The sequence below is a fragment of the Nothobranchius furzeri genome, chromosome 11 (genome assembly GCF_043380555.1).
Source record: "Nothobranchius furzeri strain GRZ-AD chromosome 11, NfurGRZ-RIMD1, whole genome shotgun sequence".
NCBI classification, from domain to species: domain Eukaryota; kingdom Metazoa; phylum Chordata; class Actinopteri; order Cyprinodontiformes; family Nothobranchiidae; genus Nothobranchius; species Nothobranchius furzeri.
In genome coordinates, this window is record NC_091751.1 from 33,575,418 (window position 1) to 33,594,786 (window position 19,369).

Here is a 19,369-nt window from a genome sequence, read left to right on the forward strand (position 1 = left end):
TGGTTCAGAGCTATGATTCTGTGTAAGTTTAGCAACTGTACTGAAAAGAAATTTAGGATTATTCTTATTCTCGTCAATTAGTAATGAGAAATAAGCAGTTCTAGTTTGTCGAAGCTTATTTTTATAAAGCACAAGACTATTTTTCCAGTATAGGTATGCCTCCTCATGGTGCGTAAAGCGCCATGTTCTCTCCAATTTCCTAGAGTTTTGTTTTAAGGCTCGTAAATGAGAATTAAACCAGGGAGCCAACTTCCTGTCCCTAATTATCTTCTTTTTTTAAAGGGGCAACATAATCTAATGCCACACGTAAAGAGGAATTAACATGATCAACTAATGCATCAATTTGTGAGGGGCTAGAACTGAAAATATTGCCCTCTGCTACATGCCTCTGAGATGATGAGGACAGTAAAGATGGAACAGTTGATTTAAAAGATGCAACTGCATTGTCAGATAGAGACCGACTATAGTGAAATCTACTTTCATGTCTGGAGAACTCAGTTATAAAAAACTCAAAGGTTATCAGAAAGTGGTCCGAGAGGACTGGATTATGTGGAAAGATTGTTATTTCCTCACACTATGCACAAGGTCCAATGTATGATGGCAGGAGTGGGTGGAGCTATGTATTCTTTGAGTAAAACCAATTGAGGCTAAGATATTACTAAAGGCTACATTGAGGCTATCATTTTCAATGTCCACATGAATATTAAATTCCCCCACTACAATGACCTTATCAGTATTTAGCACCATATCAGATAAAAAATCAGAGATCTGATCCAAAAACTCAGAGTAAGAGCCTGGTGAACAATATAAAACTACAAACAAGAGTGGTTTTACAGTTTTGCAATCTGGATTAGGAAAACTAAGAACAAGATATTTAAAAGAACTGTAACTATTAATTGGTAAGGGACTGATTAATAAGTCTGAATGAAAAATGGTTGCTACTCCTCCTCCTCGCCCTGTACTTCGAGCAATATGATGATTTAAATAATTTGAAGGAGTCGACTCATTTAAGCTAACATAGTCCTCTTGCTGCAGCCAGGATTCTGTGAGAGAGCAAAGAGATCTGATTATCACAAATCAAGTCATTAACTAACAAAGTCTTAGAAAAAACAACCCACATTTAATTTTTCTAGTTTTCTGCTCAGTTGAATTTGTTCTAATATTTATGAGATTTCCATGATTTGCTTTATTAAGCCTGATATTTAATCTGTGTGACCTTAAAGTGCTTTACAAATTAAAATGACCCACATACCTACATTCCCTCCCATCCACGGGAATGTAAAAGCATTTTAACAACAATACCCCTCATTACACCCAGACCAACAGATGGTTAAAAGAGTCTGAATATCGTACGAGATGGTAGCTGGGACATTCGCAAAGAGGACCGCAGCCAGAAGCAAGGCGGAAAGAAGAAGGTTAGTAGAGAAAAGTTTGAAAAAGTGGCTAGGAACTGCGGCTAGTCCAAGCAGAGGTGCCATCTTGTTACATACCGGAAGAAAAAGTTAGCTTAAGCCTCACCTTTCCAGGACATGGAGTCATTTTTGGTTAATAAAGCATACATATACCATCCTTTTATTTTGATCTAGCACATTTTACTTTGCTGAAACATGTTTCTATATGTCTATTTGGTTGATAGTCACACTGAACTTTTTCTCTCCAGCTTGTTTGGTTTCTGAGGAGAACCCAGAAAGATCTAAAGAATGTCCAGTGCCTTCGGGTGGTATGTCAAGATTGTTATGACTGACGTTCATGTGGCCTGACACTAGTCAGACAGGTGTGTGGGTACCTGTGAGGCAGCAGCAGAACTCTCAGGACATTGACTCGGTCCTCGGCTTTAATCTGATCTGAGATCAGCATCTGCTCAACAACCCTCTGAGCGATCCCTGGCAGGGTGTTCTGATCCAAACCCAGGAGCATGGCACCTTACACCAAAAACACATCATCATTAGCATGACCATAAACTTCATCATCATCATCATCATCATCATCATCACATCAACATCATCAATATGGCCACCATCATCATCATCATCATCATCATCATCACATCAACATCATCAATATGACCACCATCATCATCATCATCATCAACAACTTCATCATCATCATCATCACATCAAAATCATCAACATGACCACCTCCATCATCATCATCACATCATTAACATGACCCTCAACTTCATCATCAGCATCATCACACCAACATCATCAATATGACCACCATCATCATCATCATCTTCATCACCATCAACTTAATCATCATCATCATCATCATCATCAATATCATTAACATGACCATCAACATCATCATCATCACATCAACATCACTAATATGACCACCATCATCATCACCACCACCACCAACTTCATCATCATCATTAATATCATTAACATGACCATCAACTTCTTCATCACCATCACATCAACATCATCAATATGACCACCATCATCAGCACCACCACCAACTTCATCATCATCATCATCATCATCATCAACATCATCATCATCATCATCATCATCAATATCATTAACATGACCATCAACTTCATCGTCATCATCATCATCATTAATATCATTAACATGACCATCAACTTCATCGTCATCATCATCATCATCATCATCATCAATATCATTAACATGACCATCAAATTCATCATCATCATCACATCAACATCATCAATATGATCACCACCATCATCACCACCACCAACTTCATTATCATCATCATTAATATCATTAACATGACCATCAACTTCACCATCACCATCAACTTCATCATCACCATCAACTTCATCATCATCATCATCATCATCACCCTCAACTTCATCATCATCATCATCACCCTCAACTTCATCATCATCATCATCATCATCATCATCATTAATATAATTAACTTGACCATGAACTTCATGATCACCATCAACTTCATCATCATCATCATCATCATCACCCTCAACTTCATCATCATCATCATCATCATCATCATTAATATCATTAACATGACCATCAACATCATCACCCTCAACTTCATCATCATCACATCAACATCATCAATATGACCATCATCATCATCACCCTCAACTTCATCATCATCATCATCATTAATATCATTAACATGACCATAACCCTTCCTGTCCACTGGAGCCATGACGGAGCCGTCAGCAGCACGTCATAGCTGCTGATAGGAACCGCTGTGGTCAACAGAAGCTTTTCCACCGGAGCCGTCAGCAGCGCGAGTCGGCCGCGTCTCAGGAGCAGCATGTCGCGGCCCTTACGCTCTGGTTCTATTTTCTACACGCTACGCCTCTGAAACAGGTCAAGTTCAACATTTTTGGGGAAGGAAAGACAGGAAATCTGACATGGAAACGGAGCGAAGCTTCCCGAGATTTTCAGAATAAAGAAACGTACTGCCTTCCGGTTGCTTTCCTTTAAAAAAGAGTTACTAACTGTGCATTCCCGTGAGAAGTTATCACCTAGCTAGCGGTCTCCTTTGTTTTTCAGGTCCATATTGGCGATTATTAAATGGACAGAACATAAAACACAAACCTTTTGGAGCCATGTTGTAGTTTTCTCCTGCTTGTTGTCGTGCTTACTGACGAAGTCACTCGTGTGACTTCTTGTGCTGTCGGTGACAGCTGCTCCCCTGCTGCTATGCGTCTCTGGTGGGAAGGGTCAAGCAGCAGCTTACGCGAGCAAGACGTGCTGCTGCAGTAACGTGCTGCTGACGGCTCCGGTAAACTTCATCATCCCCAGCAACTTCTTCATTACCATCAACTTCATCATCATCATCATCATCATCATCATCAACTTCATCATCAACTTCATCATCATCATCATCATCAACTTAATCACCACCATCAACTTCATCACCACCATAAATATCATTAACGTGACCATCAAATTCATCACCACCATCAACTTCATCATCATCATCAACTTCATCACCACCATCAACTTCATCATCACCATCAACTTCATCATCATCATCAAATTCATCACCACCATAAATATCATTAACGTGACCATCAACTTCATCACCACCATCAACTTCATCATCACCATCAACTTCATCATCATCATCATCATCATCACCCTCAACTTCATCATCATCATCATCATCATTAATATAATTAACTTGACCATGAACTTCATGATCACCATCAACTTCATCATCATCATCATCACCCTCAACTTCATCATCATCATCATTAATATCATTAACTTGACCATGAACTTCATAATCACCATCAACTTCATCATCATCATCATCATTAATATCATTAACTTGACCATGAACTTCATGATCACCATCAACTTCATCATCATCATCATCAGCCTCAACTTCATCATCATCATCATCATCATCATCATTAATATCATTAACTTGACCATGAACTTCATGATCACCATCAACTTCATCATCATCACATCAGTATCATCAAAATGACCATCATCATCTTCATTATCATCACCATCAACTACATCATCATCATCCTTAATATCATTAACATGACCATCAACTTCATCATCATCACCATCAACTTCATCATCATCACATCAACATCATCAATATGACCATCATCATCATCATCATCATCATCATCAACACCATCAATTCATCATCATCATCACCAACTTCATCATCATCATCATCATCATCATCATCATCATCAATTCATCATCATCATCACCAACTTCATCATCATCATCACCATCAATTCATCATCATCATCACCAACTTCATCATCATCATCATCATCATCATCATCATCACTAACATCATTAATATGACCATTATTACCATCATAATAATCATCATCAACTTCATCATCATCATCATCATCATCATCACCACCACCATCAATTCATCATCATCACCACCAACTTCATCATCACATCAACATCATTAATATGACCATTATCACCTTCATCATCACCATCAACTTCATCATCATCACCATCAACTTAATCATCACATCAACATCATTAATATGACCCTTATTACCATCACCATCATCGTCATCATCATCATCATCACAATCAACTTCATCATCATCATTATCATCATCACCAACTTCATCATCAACATCACCATCAACTTCATCATCATTATCATCATCACCAACTTCATCATCAACATCATTAATATAACCATTATCACCTTCGTCATCACCATCAACTTCATCACCTTCATCATCATCATCATCATTAACATCATTAATATGACCATTATCACCATCATCATCACCATCAACTTCATCATCATCATCATTAACATCATTAATATAACCATTATCACCATCCCATCATCATCATCATTAACATCATTAATATCACCATTATCACCATCATCATCACCATCAACTTCATCATCATCATCATTAACATCATTAATATAACCATTATCACCATCCCATCATCATCATCATTAACATCATTAATATCACCATTATCACCATCATCATCATCATCACCAACTTCATCATCACATCAACATCATTAATATGACCATTATCACCTTCATCATCACCATCAACTTCATCATCATCACCATCAACTTAATCATCACATCAACATCATTAATATGACCCTTATTACCATCACCATCATCGTCATCATCATCATCATCACAATCAACTTCATCATCATCATTATCATCATCACCAACTTCATCATCAACATCACCATCAACTTCATCATCATTATCATCATCACCAACTTCATCATCAACATCATTAATATGACCATTATCACCTTCGTCATCACCATCAACTTCATCACCTTCATCATCATCATCATCATCATTAACATCATTAATATGACCATTATCACCATCATCATCACCATCAACTTCATCATCATCATCATTAACATCATTAATATAACCATTATCACCATCCCATCATCATCATCATTAACATCATTAATATCACCATTATCACCATCATCATCACCATCAACTTCATCATCATCATCATTAACATCATTAATATAACCATTATCACCATCCCATCATCATCATCATTAACATCATTAATATCACCATTATCACCATCATCATCATCACCAACTTCATCATCATCATCATTAACATCATTAATATAACCATTATCACCATCCCATCATCATCATCATTAACATCATTAATATCAACATTATCACCATCATCATCATCACCAACTTCATCATCACATCAACATCATTAATATGACCATTATCACCTTCATCATCACCATCAACTTCATCATCATCACCATCAACTTAATCATCACATCAACATCATTAATATGACCCTTATTACCATCACCATCATCGTCATCATCATCATCATCACAATCAACTTCATCATCATCATTATCATCATCACCAACTTCATCATCAACATCACCATCAACTTCATCATCATTATCATCATCACCAACTTCATCATCAACATCATTAATATGACCATTATCACCTTCGTCATCACCATCAACTTCATCACCTTCATCATCATCATCATCATTAACATCATTAATATGACCATTATCACCATCATCATCACCATCAACTTCATCATCATCATCATTAACATCATTAATATAACCATTATCACCATCCCATCATCATCATCATCATTAACATCATTAATATCACCATTATCACCATCATCATCACCATCAACTTCATCATCATCATCATTAACATCATTAATATAACCATTATCACCATCCCATCATCATCATCATTAACATCATTAATATCACCATTATCACCATCATCATCATCACCAACTTCATCATCATCATCATTAACATCATTATTATAACCATTATCACCATCCCATCATCATCATCATTAACATCATTAATATCACCATTATCACCATCATCATCACCATCAACTTCATCATCATCATCATTAACATCATTAATATAACCATTATCACCATCCCATCATCATCATCATTAACATCATTAATATCACCATTATCACCATCATCATCATCACCAACTTCATCATCACATCAACATCAGCAACTTCATCATCACATCAACTTCATCTTCACATCAACATCATTAATATGATCATTATTACATCATCATTATCATCAACTTCATCATCATTATCATCATCATCAACTTCATCATCATCACCATCAACTTCATCTTCACATCAACATCATTAATATGATCATTATTACATCATCATTATCATCAACTTCATCATCATCACGATCAACTTAATCATCACATCAACATCATTAATAAGGCCATTATTACCATCATCATCATCATCATCATCACCAACTTCATCATCGTCATCATCATCATCAACTTCATCATCATCACCATCAAACTTCATCTTAGCATCAACATCATTAATATGATCATTATTACCATCATCATTATCATCAACTTCATCATCATTAGCATCATCATCAACTTCATCATCATCACCATCAACTTCATCATCATCATCATTAACATCATTAATATAACCATTATCACCATCCCATCATCATCATCATTAACATCATTAATATCACCATTATCACCATCATCATCACCATCAACTTCATCATCATCATCATTAACATCATTAATATAACCATTATCACCATCCCATCATCATCATCATTAACATCATTAATATCACCATTATCACCATCATCATCACCATCAACTTCATCATCATCATCATTAACATCATTAATATAACCATTATCACCATCCCATCATCATCATCATTAACATCATTAATATCACCATTATCACCATCATCATCATCACCAACTTCATCATCACATCAACATCAGCAACTTCATCATCACATCAACTTCATCCTCATCATCATCGTCATCATCATCATCAACTTCATCATCATCACCATCAACTTCATCTTCACATCAACATCATTAATATGATCATTATTACATCATCATTATCATCAACTTCATCATCATCATCACGATCAACTTAATCATCACATCAACATCATTAATAAGGCCATTATTACCATCATCATCATCACCAACTTCATCATCGTCATCATCATCATCAACTTCATCATCATCACCATCAAACTTCATCTTCACATCAACATCATTAATATGATCATTATTACCATCATCATTATCATCAACTTCATCATCATTATCATCATCATCCACTTCATCATCATCACCATCAACTTCATCTTCACATCAACATCATTAATATGATCATTATTACATCATCATTATCATCAACTTCATCATCATCACGATCAACTTAATCATCACATCAACATCATTAATAAGGCCATTATTACCATCATCATCATCATCACCAACTTCATCATCATCATCATCATTACCATCAACTTCATCAATCATCATCATCACCATCATCATCATCATCATCGTCATCATCATCATCAACTTCATCATCATCACCATCAACTTCATCATCATCACCATCAAACTTCATCTTCACATCAACATCATTAATATGATCATTATTACCATCATCATTATCATCAACTTCATCATCATCACAATCAACATAATCATCACATCAACATCATTAATAAGGCCATTATTACCATCATCATCATCATCATCACCGACTTCATCATCATCATCATCATCATCATTACCATCAACTTCATCAATCATCATCATCACCATCAACATCATCATCATCATCATCATCACCATCAACTTTATCATCATCATCATCATCATCATCATCATCGTTTCCACAACCAATGACATCATCATTACCATCATCATCATCATCATCATCATCATCATCATCATCACAACCAACAACATCATCATTACCATCATCATCATCATCACCATCATCACCATCATCATTATTACCATCATCATCATCATCATCATCGTCATCATCACATCATCATTATTACCATCATCATCATCATCATCATCATCATCACCATCTCCACAAACAACGACATCATCATCATTACTATCACATTCTTACTATGGAAGATGGTCTTTCGGAGCTCCAACAGAGAACAGAAGGACAGCGATTTGATGTTGGTTGTCCCCCAGCACTCAGGCTCTTCCTGAACCTCCTCCTGGCCCACTTCCTCTGACCTGACCCATTGAGCCATCTCTCTCCACTGCAGCTGCTGGTTCTGGTCGATCACCAGCTCGTCCAGCTCCACAAAAATCTGATTCACAACCACATAAATGACCGTCAGTGACAGGAAAATGAGATGAAGTTTAAATAGAACCAGATCCAAACCAGAACCAATCGAACAAGAAATCTAGAAGTTTGATTCGTCTCGGTTAAAAAGGAAGACATCACCTGACTAGATAACACGCAGCACTACCTTGCTTTGATGACTCGTCAAACCCAACATCATGAAGACCAGATACGAATCAAATGAGAGAAACACTCAGCAGCCAGATTTTACCTGACACCTCTCACCCACTCAGCCTGTGTTACTCTTCCTCACTTGTTCACACCCGGCTTAACCTCCCATTAGCCCCACACATTCCACACCAAAGGAACACCTGAACCTAGTAAACCCAACAGCCAGACACAGAACCTCTGGGCTGGGTCCAGATGGACTACAGTGAGAACGGAAATTAAACAAAAAAAATGACAAACAGGGTCATCCATCTATCTGGGTCTACATGTCTGAAAGGTCTGGGCACTCTGGATCAGAGGTGTCAAGCTGCGGAACTCGAGGGTCACATCATGCCCTCAGAATATTCCATTTCCCTGTATTATTATGCTTCAGTCACATCAAATATTATACATTAGTTGCAATAATGCTTGAAAAGTTGAACAGAAAAAACATTTGAGTCATTTTAAGCTCCTCCCTCTAACCTGATAAGGTGTGTGGTCCACTCTCAGGTGTTGCTGGTTTGTTGGCCTGCTGGGCTCATCTCTGATGAGTGTGTGAACTGGTCCTTTGGTGCCAGCGCTGTCTACCTGTTGACCTGAAGAAGTGGAGAGAAAAAGGTCACCTGCTGGTCAAAGCTGCATTCAGACCAAATAAGTCTCAAATCACAGCACGACAGAACACATATATGGAAATGAGAGAGACACATGTTGAGTTGTGACGTTACAGACACTAGAAGAAAAGAAGGTAGAAGTGGGCACAGCCATGTTGTCTGATTTGGAGACAGTGTCCATGAGGACATGACAAGAGACAGAACTGGAGGTTCTCTTTGGGAGGGATGAGGATGGATAGGATCAGGAATGAGGGACAGCTCATGTTAGATGTTTGGACTTGTCCAGAGGAGAGACAATGATGAAGGTAGAAGGATGCTGATGTTGGAGCCACCTGGCAGGAGGCTGAGAAGAAGACCAAGAAGATGAAAGAAGACAAGAAGGCCATGAAGTTATTTGGTGTGATGGACGCAGAAAACAGGATTAAATGGAGACAGGGAGTCACTGCGGAGACACCTGAAGGGACACGCCCAAAGAGAAAGACACAAAGATATAACAGGTGCTGCCAAGTACCACAACCCTAATCAGTCATTACCTTAGATCCATCTACCTGCTGTCTATACTGACAGCTGCTAAAACAGCAGCAAGGCTTGGTAACTTCATCTGAGTAACCTCCAGCCTCAACTTGAAGTTTGTTCACGACCTTGCCGTGATACCAAAGATGTACGTTACGTTTCAAAATGACTCTCATCAGAAGTTATTGAGCCATAAATGTAGAATATGTCAATATTTTGCCAACTTTACTGAAGAACGTAACTTTCCAACCTTTGTGTCGCCACCCTTTCCTTATTCTGCTCTTATTCCGCCTTTCCCGGGATACACTGATTTCCTTCTTTCCTGTTCATTTTCTCTCTCCCTTTCCTTAAAATTTTTCTCCTTTTAAACATATTTTTAATAATTTTGGAAATCTTTTTATACTTAATATTTTTTTGTTTTGTTTTTGTGAATTGCCTTGTGATTTTTATCTTGAAAGGCGCTTTACAATAGATGGTTTTCTTTCTTTCTTTCTTTCTTTCTTTCTTTCTTTCCATCCATCATCAGTTCATCCATCCATCCATCCATCTATTCATTGTAGCATACCAAAGGTGAAGTTTTTCATCCAGATGAACAGAAACTAACTTTTAATTCGCAGACACAAACATCCCATCTGTCTGGCCTCCAAACAAGAAGCACCACACAAGACCTTGTTACCAAACAAGGAAGCCATAATATCTTCGCCCAAGGTCTCACGCAGAAGATGAGACATTTTACTTTCACTCTAAACAAAGTTAATCTTCAATGAATCATAAATGACTTTTTAAAACATGATAATTGCATATAAGAGTCATATAATCAAGATGTTTAAATCCCAGTGTTTGAATACTCTGTGCATTAATCAATGATGGGCTAAAATGAATATTTTTTTCCTGCAGTGATTCACTTCAGATCTTAAACTACACCAGATCAGTATTTGTTGATTTAATAATTTAATCTGTCAGTATATTCATACATCATAAGATTATTATTATTAATGTTTAACATTCACTTCACATAAATGTGTAAAACACATTTTTACTTCACACTAAGAGTTAACCTCTCTGAATATCTGAGGGAAGGCATGCATTCTGAGGTATTTTTGGTCAAGCCCTTTAAAATGTGTCAAATTCTGATTTGTCTAAGTTTGTAAACAAGGAAGGTGATAAAACAGGAATTATTTCCTGATCTAGTCAGTTTCCAGCTGCCTTCTGGTTCAGCCAAACCGGTGAGCAAGAATTTAAGACCATCCTCTCTTCTGACCTCAGGTCAGAACATTGCTCTGCAAAGCTTGCAGGTGATGTCAGACACAACAGGTCTTTTAAGAGCCACCAAACAGCCTTAGACGCTAAACAAGCAATCCAGCTTACTGCAGTCACTGGGAGATTAACCCAGACTAGACAGGTCGTAATCTGAGCTAATCTATGAGCTCCGTTACCAGAGGTCCATGCCATCAGCAGTGTCCAGCTCAACCTCCTGACCTTCTGGATCACATGGGGATCTCCACACAAGGGTGTGTACACCAGCACAAACTGCGTCTGATGGCTTTATAAACAAACTTTAGCTTATCAAACCATACAGCCAACCTGATTTTACAACCCAGACACCACAAGCTCTCTCAGATACTTAAGAAAGGTTCTGCTAAAGCATCTGGCTCACATTCCATCATTCCATTCATCATCTGTTATCCATACAACCATCATTTCATTCATACTTTGTCATGCATGAGCGCCGTTCATGGCTGCTCTCGTGGTCTGCCTGTATCTGTTTTGTCTACATGTGTGTGTGTGTGTGTGTGTGTGTGTGTGTGTGTGTGTGTGTGTGTGTGTGTGTGTGTGTGTGTGTGTGTAACCTTGGTCAGGCTGTGCTGCGGAGTCACGTTCTTATGCTTCGGGACGCTGGAGCACTGGCAATAAAGCTTTTCTGATTCTGATTCTGAATGCACAATCATTTAGTTTTAAAAAATAGGATTAAAGTCATTTTTTAACTATATTCTTGACTCTGTCAGAATTCATGTGAAGTGTGTGTTCCCTAATAAGTCAAAGAACCTAAAGTCCTCTGATTAAACATTCAAAGACCAATCAGATTGATATTTCATATTTATATGGAATATCACATCTTATTAATCATTTAATAAATAAGTAGCCAATCCTTAATGCTACACCATCCATTCATCATCCATCAATCAATCCATCTATCATCTACCCATCCATCCATCCATCCATCAATATATCCATCCATCCATTATACATCCATCAATCTATCCATCCATCAATGAATCCATCTATCATCTACCCATCCATCCATCCATTATACATCCATCAATCCATCCATCCATCAATGAATCCATCTATCATCTATCCATCCATTCATCAATCAATCCATCTATCATCTACCCATCCATCCATCCATTATACATCCATCAATCCATCCATCCATCAATGAATCCATCTATCATCTATCCATCCATTCATCAATCAATCCATCTATCATCTACCCATCCATCCATCCATTATACATCCATCAATCCATCCATCCATCAATGAATCCATCTATCATCTATCCATCCATTCATCAATCAATCCATCTATCATCTACCCATCCATCCATCCATTATACATCCATCAATCTATCCATCCATCCATCAATGAATCCATCATCCATCTATCATCTATCCATCCATCTATCATCTATCGTCTATCCATCTATCCATCCATCTATCATCTATCCATCCATCCATCCATCCATCAATATATCCATCATCCATCTATCATCTTTCCATCCATCCATCATCCATCAATCAATCCATTTATCATCTATCCATTCATCCATCCTTTTATCAATCTATCTATCATCCGTCGATCATCTATCCATCCATCCATCCATCATTCATCCACCAATCTATTCATCAATCTATCCATCCATCCACCATCCATCTATCCATCAACCATCAATCAATCAATCCATCTATCATCTATCCATCCATCCATCCATCCATTATACATCCATCAATCTATCCATCCATTTATCATCCATCCATCCATCCATCAATGAATCCATCTATCATCTATCCATTGATAGTGGGGGTCATCAACATATCCATCATCCATCTATCCATCCATCTATCATCTATCCATCCATCTACTGTCTATCCATCCATCCGTCATTCTTCCATCAACTTATCCATCGTCCATCAATCAATCCATCTATCATCCATCCATCCATTATCCAGCTATCATCCATTCATTCAGTCATTGTTTTTTACTCATCCAAGTTCAGATTGTGGAGTTACCAGGTAGCCCCTTCTACACACACACACACACACACACACACACACACACACACACACATATGGATAAACACACACACACAAACACACACACAAGTCCATCCTGGAACCAGATCCCATACTGCCTGGTTCTGGTTCCTTCAGAACAAAAGGAAGTGGGTCTTTGGGAAGGCTGTCTGTATTGGCGAGCTGTCAGAACTAGACGGACTGAGTTTCACCTTGTTCACTTTTCCCACTTTTCCCACCTGCCCTGCGGGTTAAAGGTGTCTGTGAGCTGTCTCCTTGCCTGATTCTGACTGGCTGCTCGCAATCAATCTTCTAATTTCTTTGAAAAGAAAAATCCAATTTTGACTGAAACCTGAGAGCCTGTGCACCTGCTGCTGATGTCATCGTTTACCTGAGAAGCTGGAATCTGATTAGACGACTTTGTCAGACTTTGTTCTGGATGAAGCTTATGTGATGTTCAGTGGAGCCTGAGATCCAGTTAGACAGCAGAACATTCCCATGAGTCTGGTGGACAAGGAGAGCACGATATGGACAACTCTTGTGTGTGTGTGTGTGTGTGTGTGTGTGTGTGTGTGTGTGTGTGTGTGTGTGTGTGTGTGTGTGTGTGTGTGTGTGTGTGTGTGTGTGTGTGTTTATCCATATGTGTGTGTGTGTGTGTGTGTGTGTGTGTGTGTGTGTGTGTGTGTGTGTGTGTGTTTATCCATATGTGTGTGTGTGTGTGTGTGTGTGTGTGTGTGTGTTTATCCATGTGTGTGTGTGTGTGTGTGTGTGTGTGTGTGTGTGTGTGTGTGTGTGTGTGTGTGTGTGTGTGTGTGTGTGTGTGTGTGTGTTTATTTATCCATATGTGTGTGTGTGTGTGTGTGTGTGTGTGTGTGTGTGTGTGTGTGTGTGTGTGTGTGTGTGTGTGTGTGTGTTTATCCATATGTGTGTGTGTGTGTGTGTGTGTGTGTGTGTGTGTGTTTATCCAGATGTGTGTGTGTGTGTGTGTGTGTGTGTGTGTGTGTGTGTGTGTGTGTTTATCCATATGTGTGTGTGTGTGTGTGTGTGTGTGTGTGTGTGTGTGTGTGTGTGTTTATCCATATGTGTGTGTGTGTGTGTGTGTGTGTGTGTGTGTGTGTGTGTGTGTGTGTGTGTGTGTGTGTGTGTGTGTGTGTGTGTGTGTGTGTGTGTGTTTATCCATATGTGTGTGTGTGTGTGTGTGTGTAACCTTCTCAGCTGTAATTCTCTCCTGCAGACACTTTTTCTAAAATTATTTTAAGTAAATTTTTTTTCTGTATCACTTTTATCACAGACAGAATCACAATGTTCTTCACATAAATCAAAACAAAATAAAAAGTCATAAAATCATAACGATCTCAAAACAGAAACAGATTAACATCAGAAAAATAAAGTTGTAAAATTATAAAAGTTCATAAACAGATGATTAAAAATTTGAGTTAAAAGTAAGAAAATAAAAGGTTTAGGTAAAAGCAGCTTTAAAAGTGTCCAGGCTGTCAGTGCTATGTAAGGATAAAGGAAGACTTAGGCCTGGTTACTGAAACAATAAGTCTCCTGGTGGGACATGTTCTCAAACCAAACTGTTGATGGTCCAGAGGAGACTGGACATCGTCTGGAGCGTCTGAAACAGGAACATTTGTGCATCTCACCTTTCATGTCCTGTTCATCAAAGACCTGATGTCTGCTTGGGCTGATGAATGGTGTAGGTTTAACCATCTGCTGAACATCAGTCTTGTGGGGGTCTATCTCCTCATCACCATGGCAACGTAAGGGAGGACAAGACTACAAGGAGAAGGAGAGGAGTTATGACACCTGATGGAGGCTCCATACACATGAATAGTTGAGTCTTGATCCAAAGTTATCCAGCTCAAGAAATGTTTGTTGGGAAAGAACAAATGAACCAAAGTTCTGTTCATTCTTTGGTTTATTAGTGACTCAGGTGCAGTTGGATCTTGCAGGAGATGGAAATTGGCCAAAGGAAGACAAGGACTTCCTCTGAACATGAGCCAAAATCATTTGAGAAAAGACTCATTCAGACCTTCGTGAATTCTGAAGATCTGGAAAAGCTTTTAAAGATTAAAGGACAAGTCCTGATTAGATCCGATGTTCTAAACTGGATCAGGGGTTCTGAGTAGGTTTGTGGCTCGGTGAAATTTAGCTTGGTTTTGGTTTGTTTTGGTTGGGGTTAGTTGGGCTTGGATCAAACCAAACTAGATGTGATCATGAATGAACCAACAGACACCTCATTCAGAAGGTCAGGTTCAGGTGGACTACGACGAGCATCATGTGGAACCAGCTGCTCAGAGACAGTTCCTTTACCGGTCCATCGGATTAAATTGAAACAGACACCAGAATCAGACTCTTCTGTTGGTCATCAATGAACACATTTACTGTAGCTGGACCTGAATTCATATTTGGACCTGGGTCTAGTAGGACAACCTTCACAACATTTCTTCAGAGAAGCATGAAGAAGCTAATTCATTAAGATACCATTGAAATCATAGCTGAACTTACAGCATGCTGAGGGATGTGAGAAGAACCTGTTGGGTTCTGATCCAGGTCCATTATGTTTGCAGGGTCAGGACCTTTGAGTGTCAAACAAAACCTGTAGAGAAGATACATCACATTTAAATAAAACTTCAACTCAGTATAAACATCTCGTGTTTTTAAATTGGAACCACATCTGCTGGAACGAGATCTACTGGAACCACATCTGCTAGAACTAGATCTACTGGAACTACTTCTGCTGGAATGAGATCTACATGTACCACATCTGTTGGAACGAGATCTACTGGAACCACATCTGCTAGAACTAGATCTACTGGTACCACATCTGCTAGAACTAGATCTACTGGAACCACATCTGCTAGAACGAGATCTACTGGAACCACATCTGCTAGAACTAGATCTACTGGAACCACATCTGCTAGAACGAGATCTACTGGAACTACTTCTGCTGGAATGAGATCTACATGTACCACATCTGTGGGAACTAGATCTACTGGAACCACATCTGCTAGAACGAGATCTACATGAACCACATCTGCTGGAACGAGATCTACTGGAAACAAATCTACTAGAACTAGATCTACATGAACCACATCTGCTAGAACGAGATCTACATGAACCACATCTGCTGGAACGAGATCTACTGGGACTACATCTGCTGGAACTAGATCTACATGAACCACATCTGCTGGAACTAGATCTACATGAACCACATCTGCTGGAACTAGATCTACATGAACCACATCTGCTGGAACTAGATCTACATGAACCACATCTGCTAGAACGAGATCTACATGAACCACATCTGCTGGAACGAGATCTACATGAACCACATCTGCTGGAACTAGATCTACATGAACCACATCTGCTAGAACGAGATCTACATGAACCACATCTGCTGGAACTAGATCTACATGAACCACATCTGCTAGAACGAGATCTACATGAACCACATCTGCTGGAACGAGATCTACTGGGACTACATCTGCTGGAACGAGATCTACATGAACCACATCTGCTGGAACTAGATCTACATGAACCACATCTGCTGGAACGAGATCTACATGAACCACATCTGCTGGAACGAGATCTACTGGAAACAAATCTGCTAGAACTAGATCTACTGGAACCACATCTGCTAGAACGAGATCTACATGAACCACATCTGCTGGAACTAGATCTACTGGAACCACATCTGCTGGAACTAGATCTACTCTGACTACATCTGCTGGAACTAGATCTACTGGAACCACATCTGCTGGAACTAGATCTACTGGGACTACATCTGCTGGAACTAGATCTAATGGAACCACATCTGCTAGAACTAGATCTACTGGAACTACATCTGCTGGAACTAGATCTACTGGAACTGGATCTAGAACCCCCAAAAAGGTGGAAACACACCTTTGGTTCTCTGTAGGACAGCGAACACTGGAGGAGGTCTCTGTAGCAACAAAGGGACATCAGATGATAAAACAGCTGGAGTTGGACAGATGAAGTCTTACCAGAGATCAGAGAACATGGAAGGAAGACATGGGACTGATTTATGACCCTAACCCTCCTCTAACATAAACTAGTGGTTTCAGGTCCGTGGCATGTCTGAGTCAAAAGGCTAGCTGCTGTCCATGAGGTCAAGGTCAGGGTCATTTATCACCATTGATTACTTGGTGAAAGTTACGAGCTGGGTCCTGCGATAAAAAGGGTTCCTGGAGGAGCAACGTTTGTGTGTTTTATGTGATGCAGACCGTTTAATTGTCCAGAGTGTAATCCTCTACGATTGTCTGTTTGGAGAGATTCAGATTTGTTTTGGTTACCTGAAGGTGAAATGTTAGATCAGTGGTTCTGTATCCTGTTATGTACGGGTTAGGGTTAGGCTATGTAACACGGCCATTTCCTCCTTTTGTTGAATAGGGTCTTGTAAGGCTTTACGGGCTGGGTTAGGGCTCACTCATTCATATTTAACACATTAACTGTTGCTCATGCAACCCAAACACCACATAAACACACCCAGAGAACGAAACAACTAAAAGATATAAAATAGACGACTTAAAACCATGACTAAAATAACAGGCTGAGAGTAAAACAGGATAAGAGGTAAAAGAACAGCTGCACAGATGAACCAATTCTAAAAACTGGTCAAAGAAATAAGTTTTAAGTCTCTGAGGGAAGGCTGTTCCTGGGGCCAGCCACTCAAAACCTTCATCTCCTTTGGTGTCACTAGCAGGGACTGGGACCTGGAACTCCAACCCTGATAGGCCAGTGGAGGCATGGTCACCTGACTTAAATTAATGACTGATTAACGGAATTCTGCAGCACTTGATGTCCTCCTGAGGCTATTCAGTTATGTAAAGCAGGTGTGCTGAAGCAGAGACAGGCAGAACAGGGGACGCCGAGGACCAGGGTTGAGAAACCCTGCCGTCAACGATAAAACCAGACTGGACCACTGCACCAGAACCATCCAGGACCCCATGAACACCTGGCAGCACGGAAGAACCACCCATCTAAATATGATGGCCTGGACTGTCCTGATCATTCAAGACCTTTGGAAAAGAGGGCACCACCCAACGACTGGCCTGTCACACACCTGTCAGGTTTGTAGGGTTCTCATGAAGTCCTATTATGTTGGACCAGTTCTCTGGTGAGATGTTCTGGTTGGGGTTAGATGATCAGGTTAGGTGCTGGAGGTGAAACCTTTCTTCTTCTAACCATCATCTGTGTAGGTGGAGAGCTGAGCCTGGACTTGAACAGGTGGCTCTGCCAGAGCAGCTCCAGAGTGGAGCCATCCTCAGCACCTTTACAAAGCTCCATTTTACCAGAGTAGTAGGAAATAGTTCAGAACCAGAACCTGATGTCCCTGAATGTGTGTTCTTACCTGCTGTGTATGATGGGTCGCCCAGTCTGCAGGATCAGAAGCTCGCTCGCTCTCTGCAGTGGTTTAAATCATCTCAGATGTTTGTGTTTCATGAACCTTTCAGCACAACAATAATTATGGTTTTCCCACAGTCCTGAGCTGTCTTCTGTTGATGAGATCTTCTGGATCAGAGCCTGACATGTTTCTGCATGACATCCAGGACAGAGCAGGTCTTAAGGTGATCTCCCTC

General features: G+C 39.4%; 1 protein-coding gene across 2 annotated transcripts in view; it reads right to left on the minus strand.

Moving 5' to 3' along the window:
• The window catches only part of slc4a2a (solute carrier family 4 member 2a), a 46,740-nt gene extending 27,412 nt beyond the window's left edge, over nucleotides 1-19,328 (minus strand). The window contains exons 1-6 of one of the 2 annotated variants that reach the window (XM_054744098.2): nucleotides 19,141-19,328; nucleotides 16,275-16,365; nucleotides 15,410-15,542; nucleotides 9,830-9,942; nucleotides 8,972-9,164; nucleotides 1,787-1,922 (exon numbers count right to left, since the gene is read on the minus strand). In XM_054744098.2, coding sequence (XP_054600073.2) covers nucleotides 1,787-1,922; nucleotides 8,972-9,164; nucleotides 9,830-9,942; nucleotides 15,410-15,542; nucleotides 16,275-16,325 — 626 coding nt within the window. In that variant the 5' untranslated portion in view covers nucleotides 16,326-16,365; nucleotides 19,141-19,328. Of the gene's footprint in view, nucleotides 1-1,786; nucleotides 1,923-8,971; nucleotides 9,165-9,326; nucleotides 9,445-9,829; nucleotides 9,943-15,409; nucleotides 15,543-16,274; nucleotides 16,366-19,140 lie in introns of those variants that run through there. The other variant, XM_054744101.2, reaches the window with a different exon arrangement.
• Between the last annotated feature and the right edge of the window lie 41 nt (nucleotides 19,329-19,369).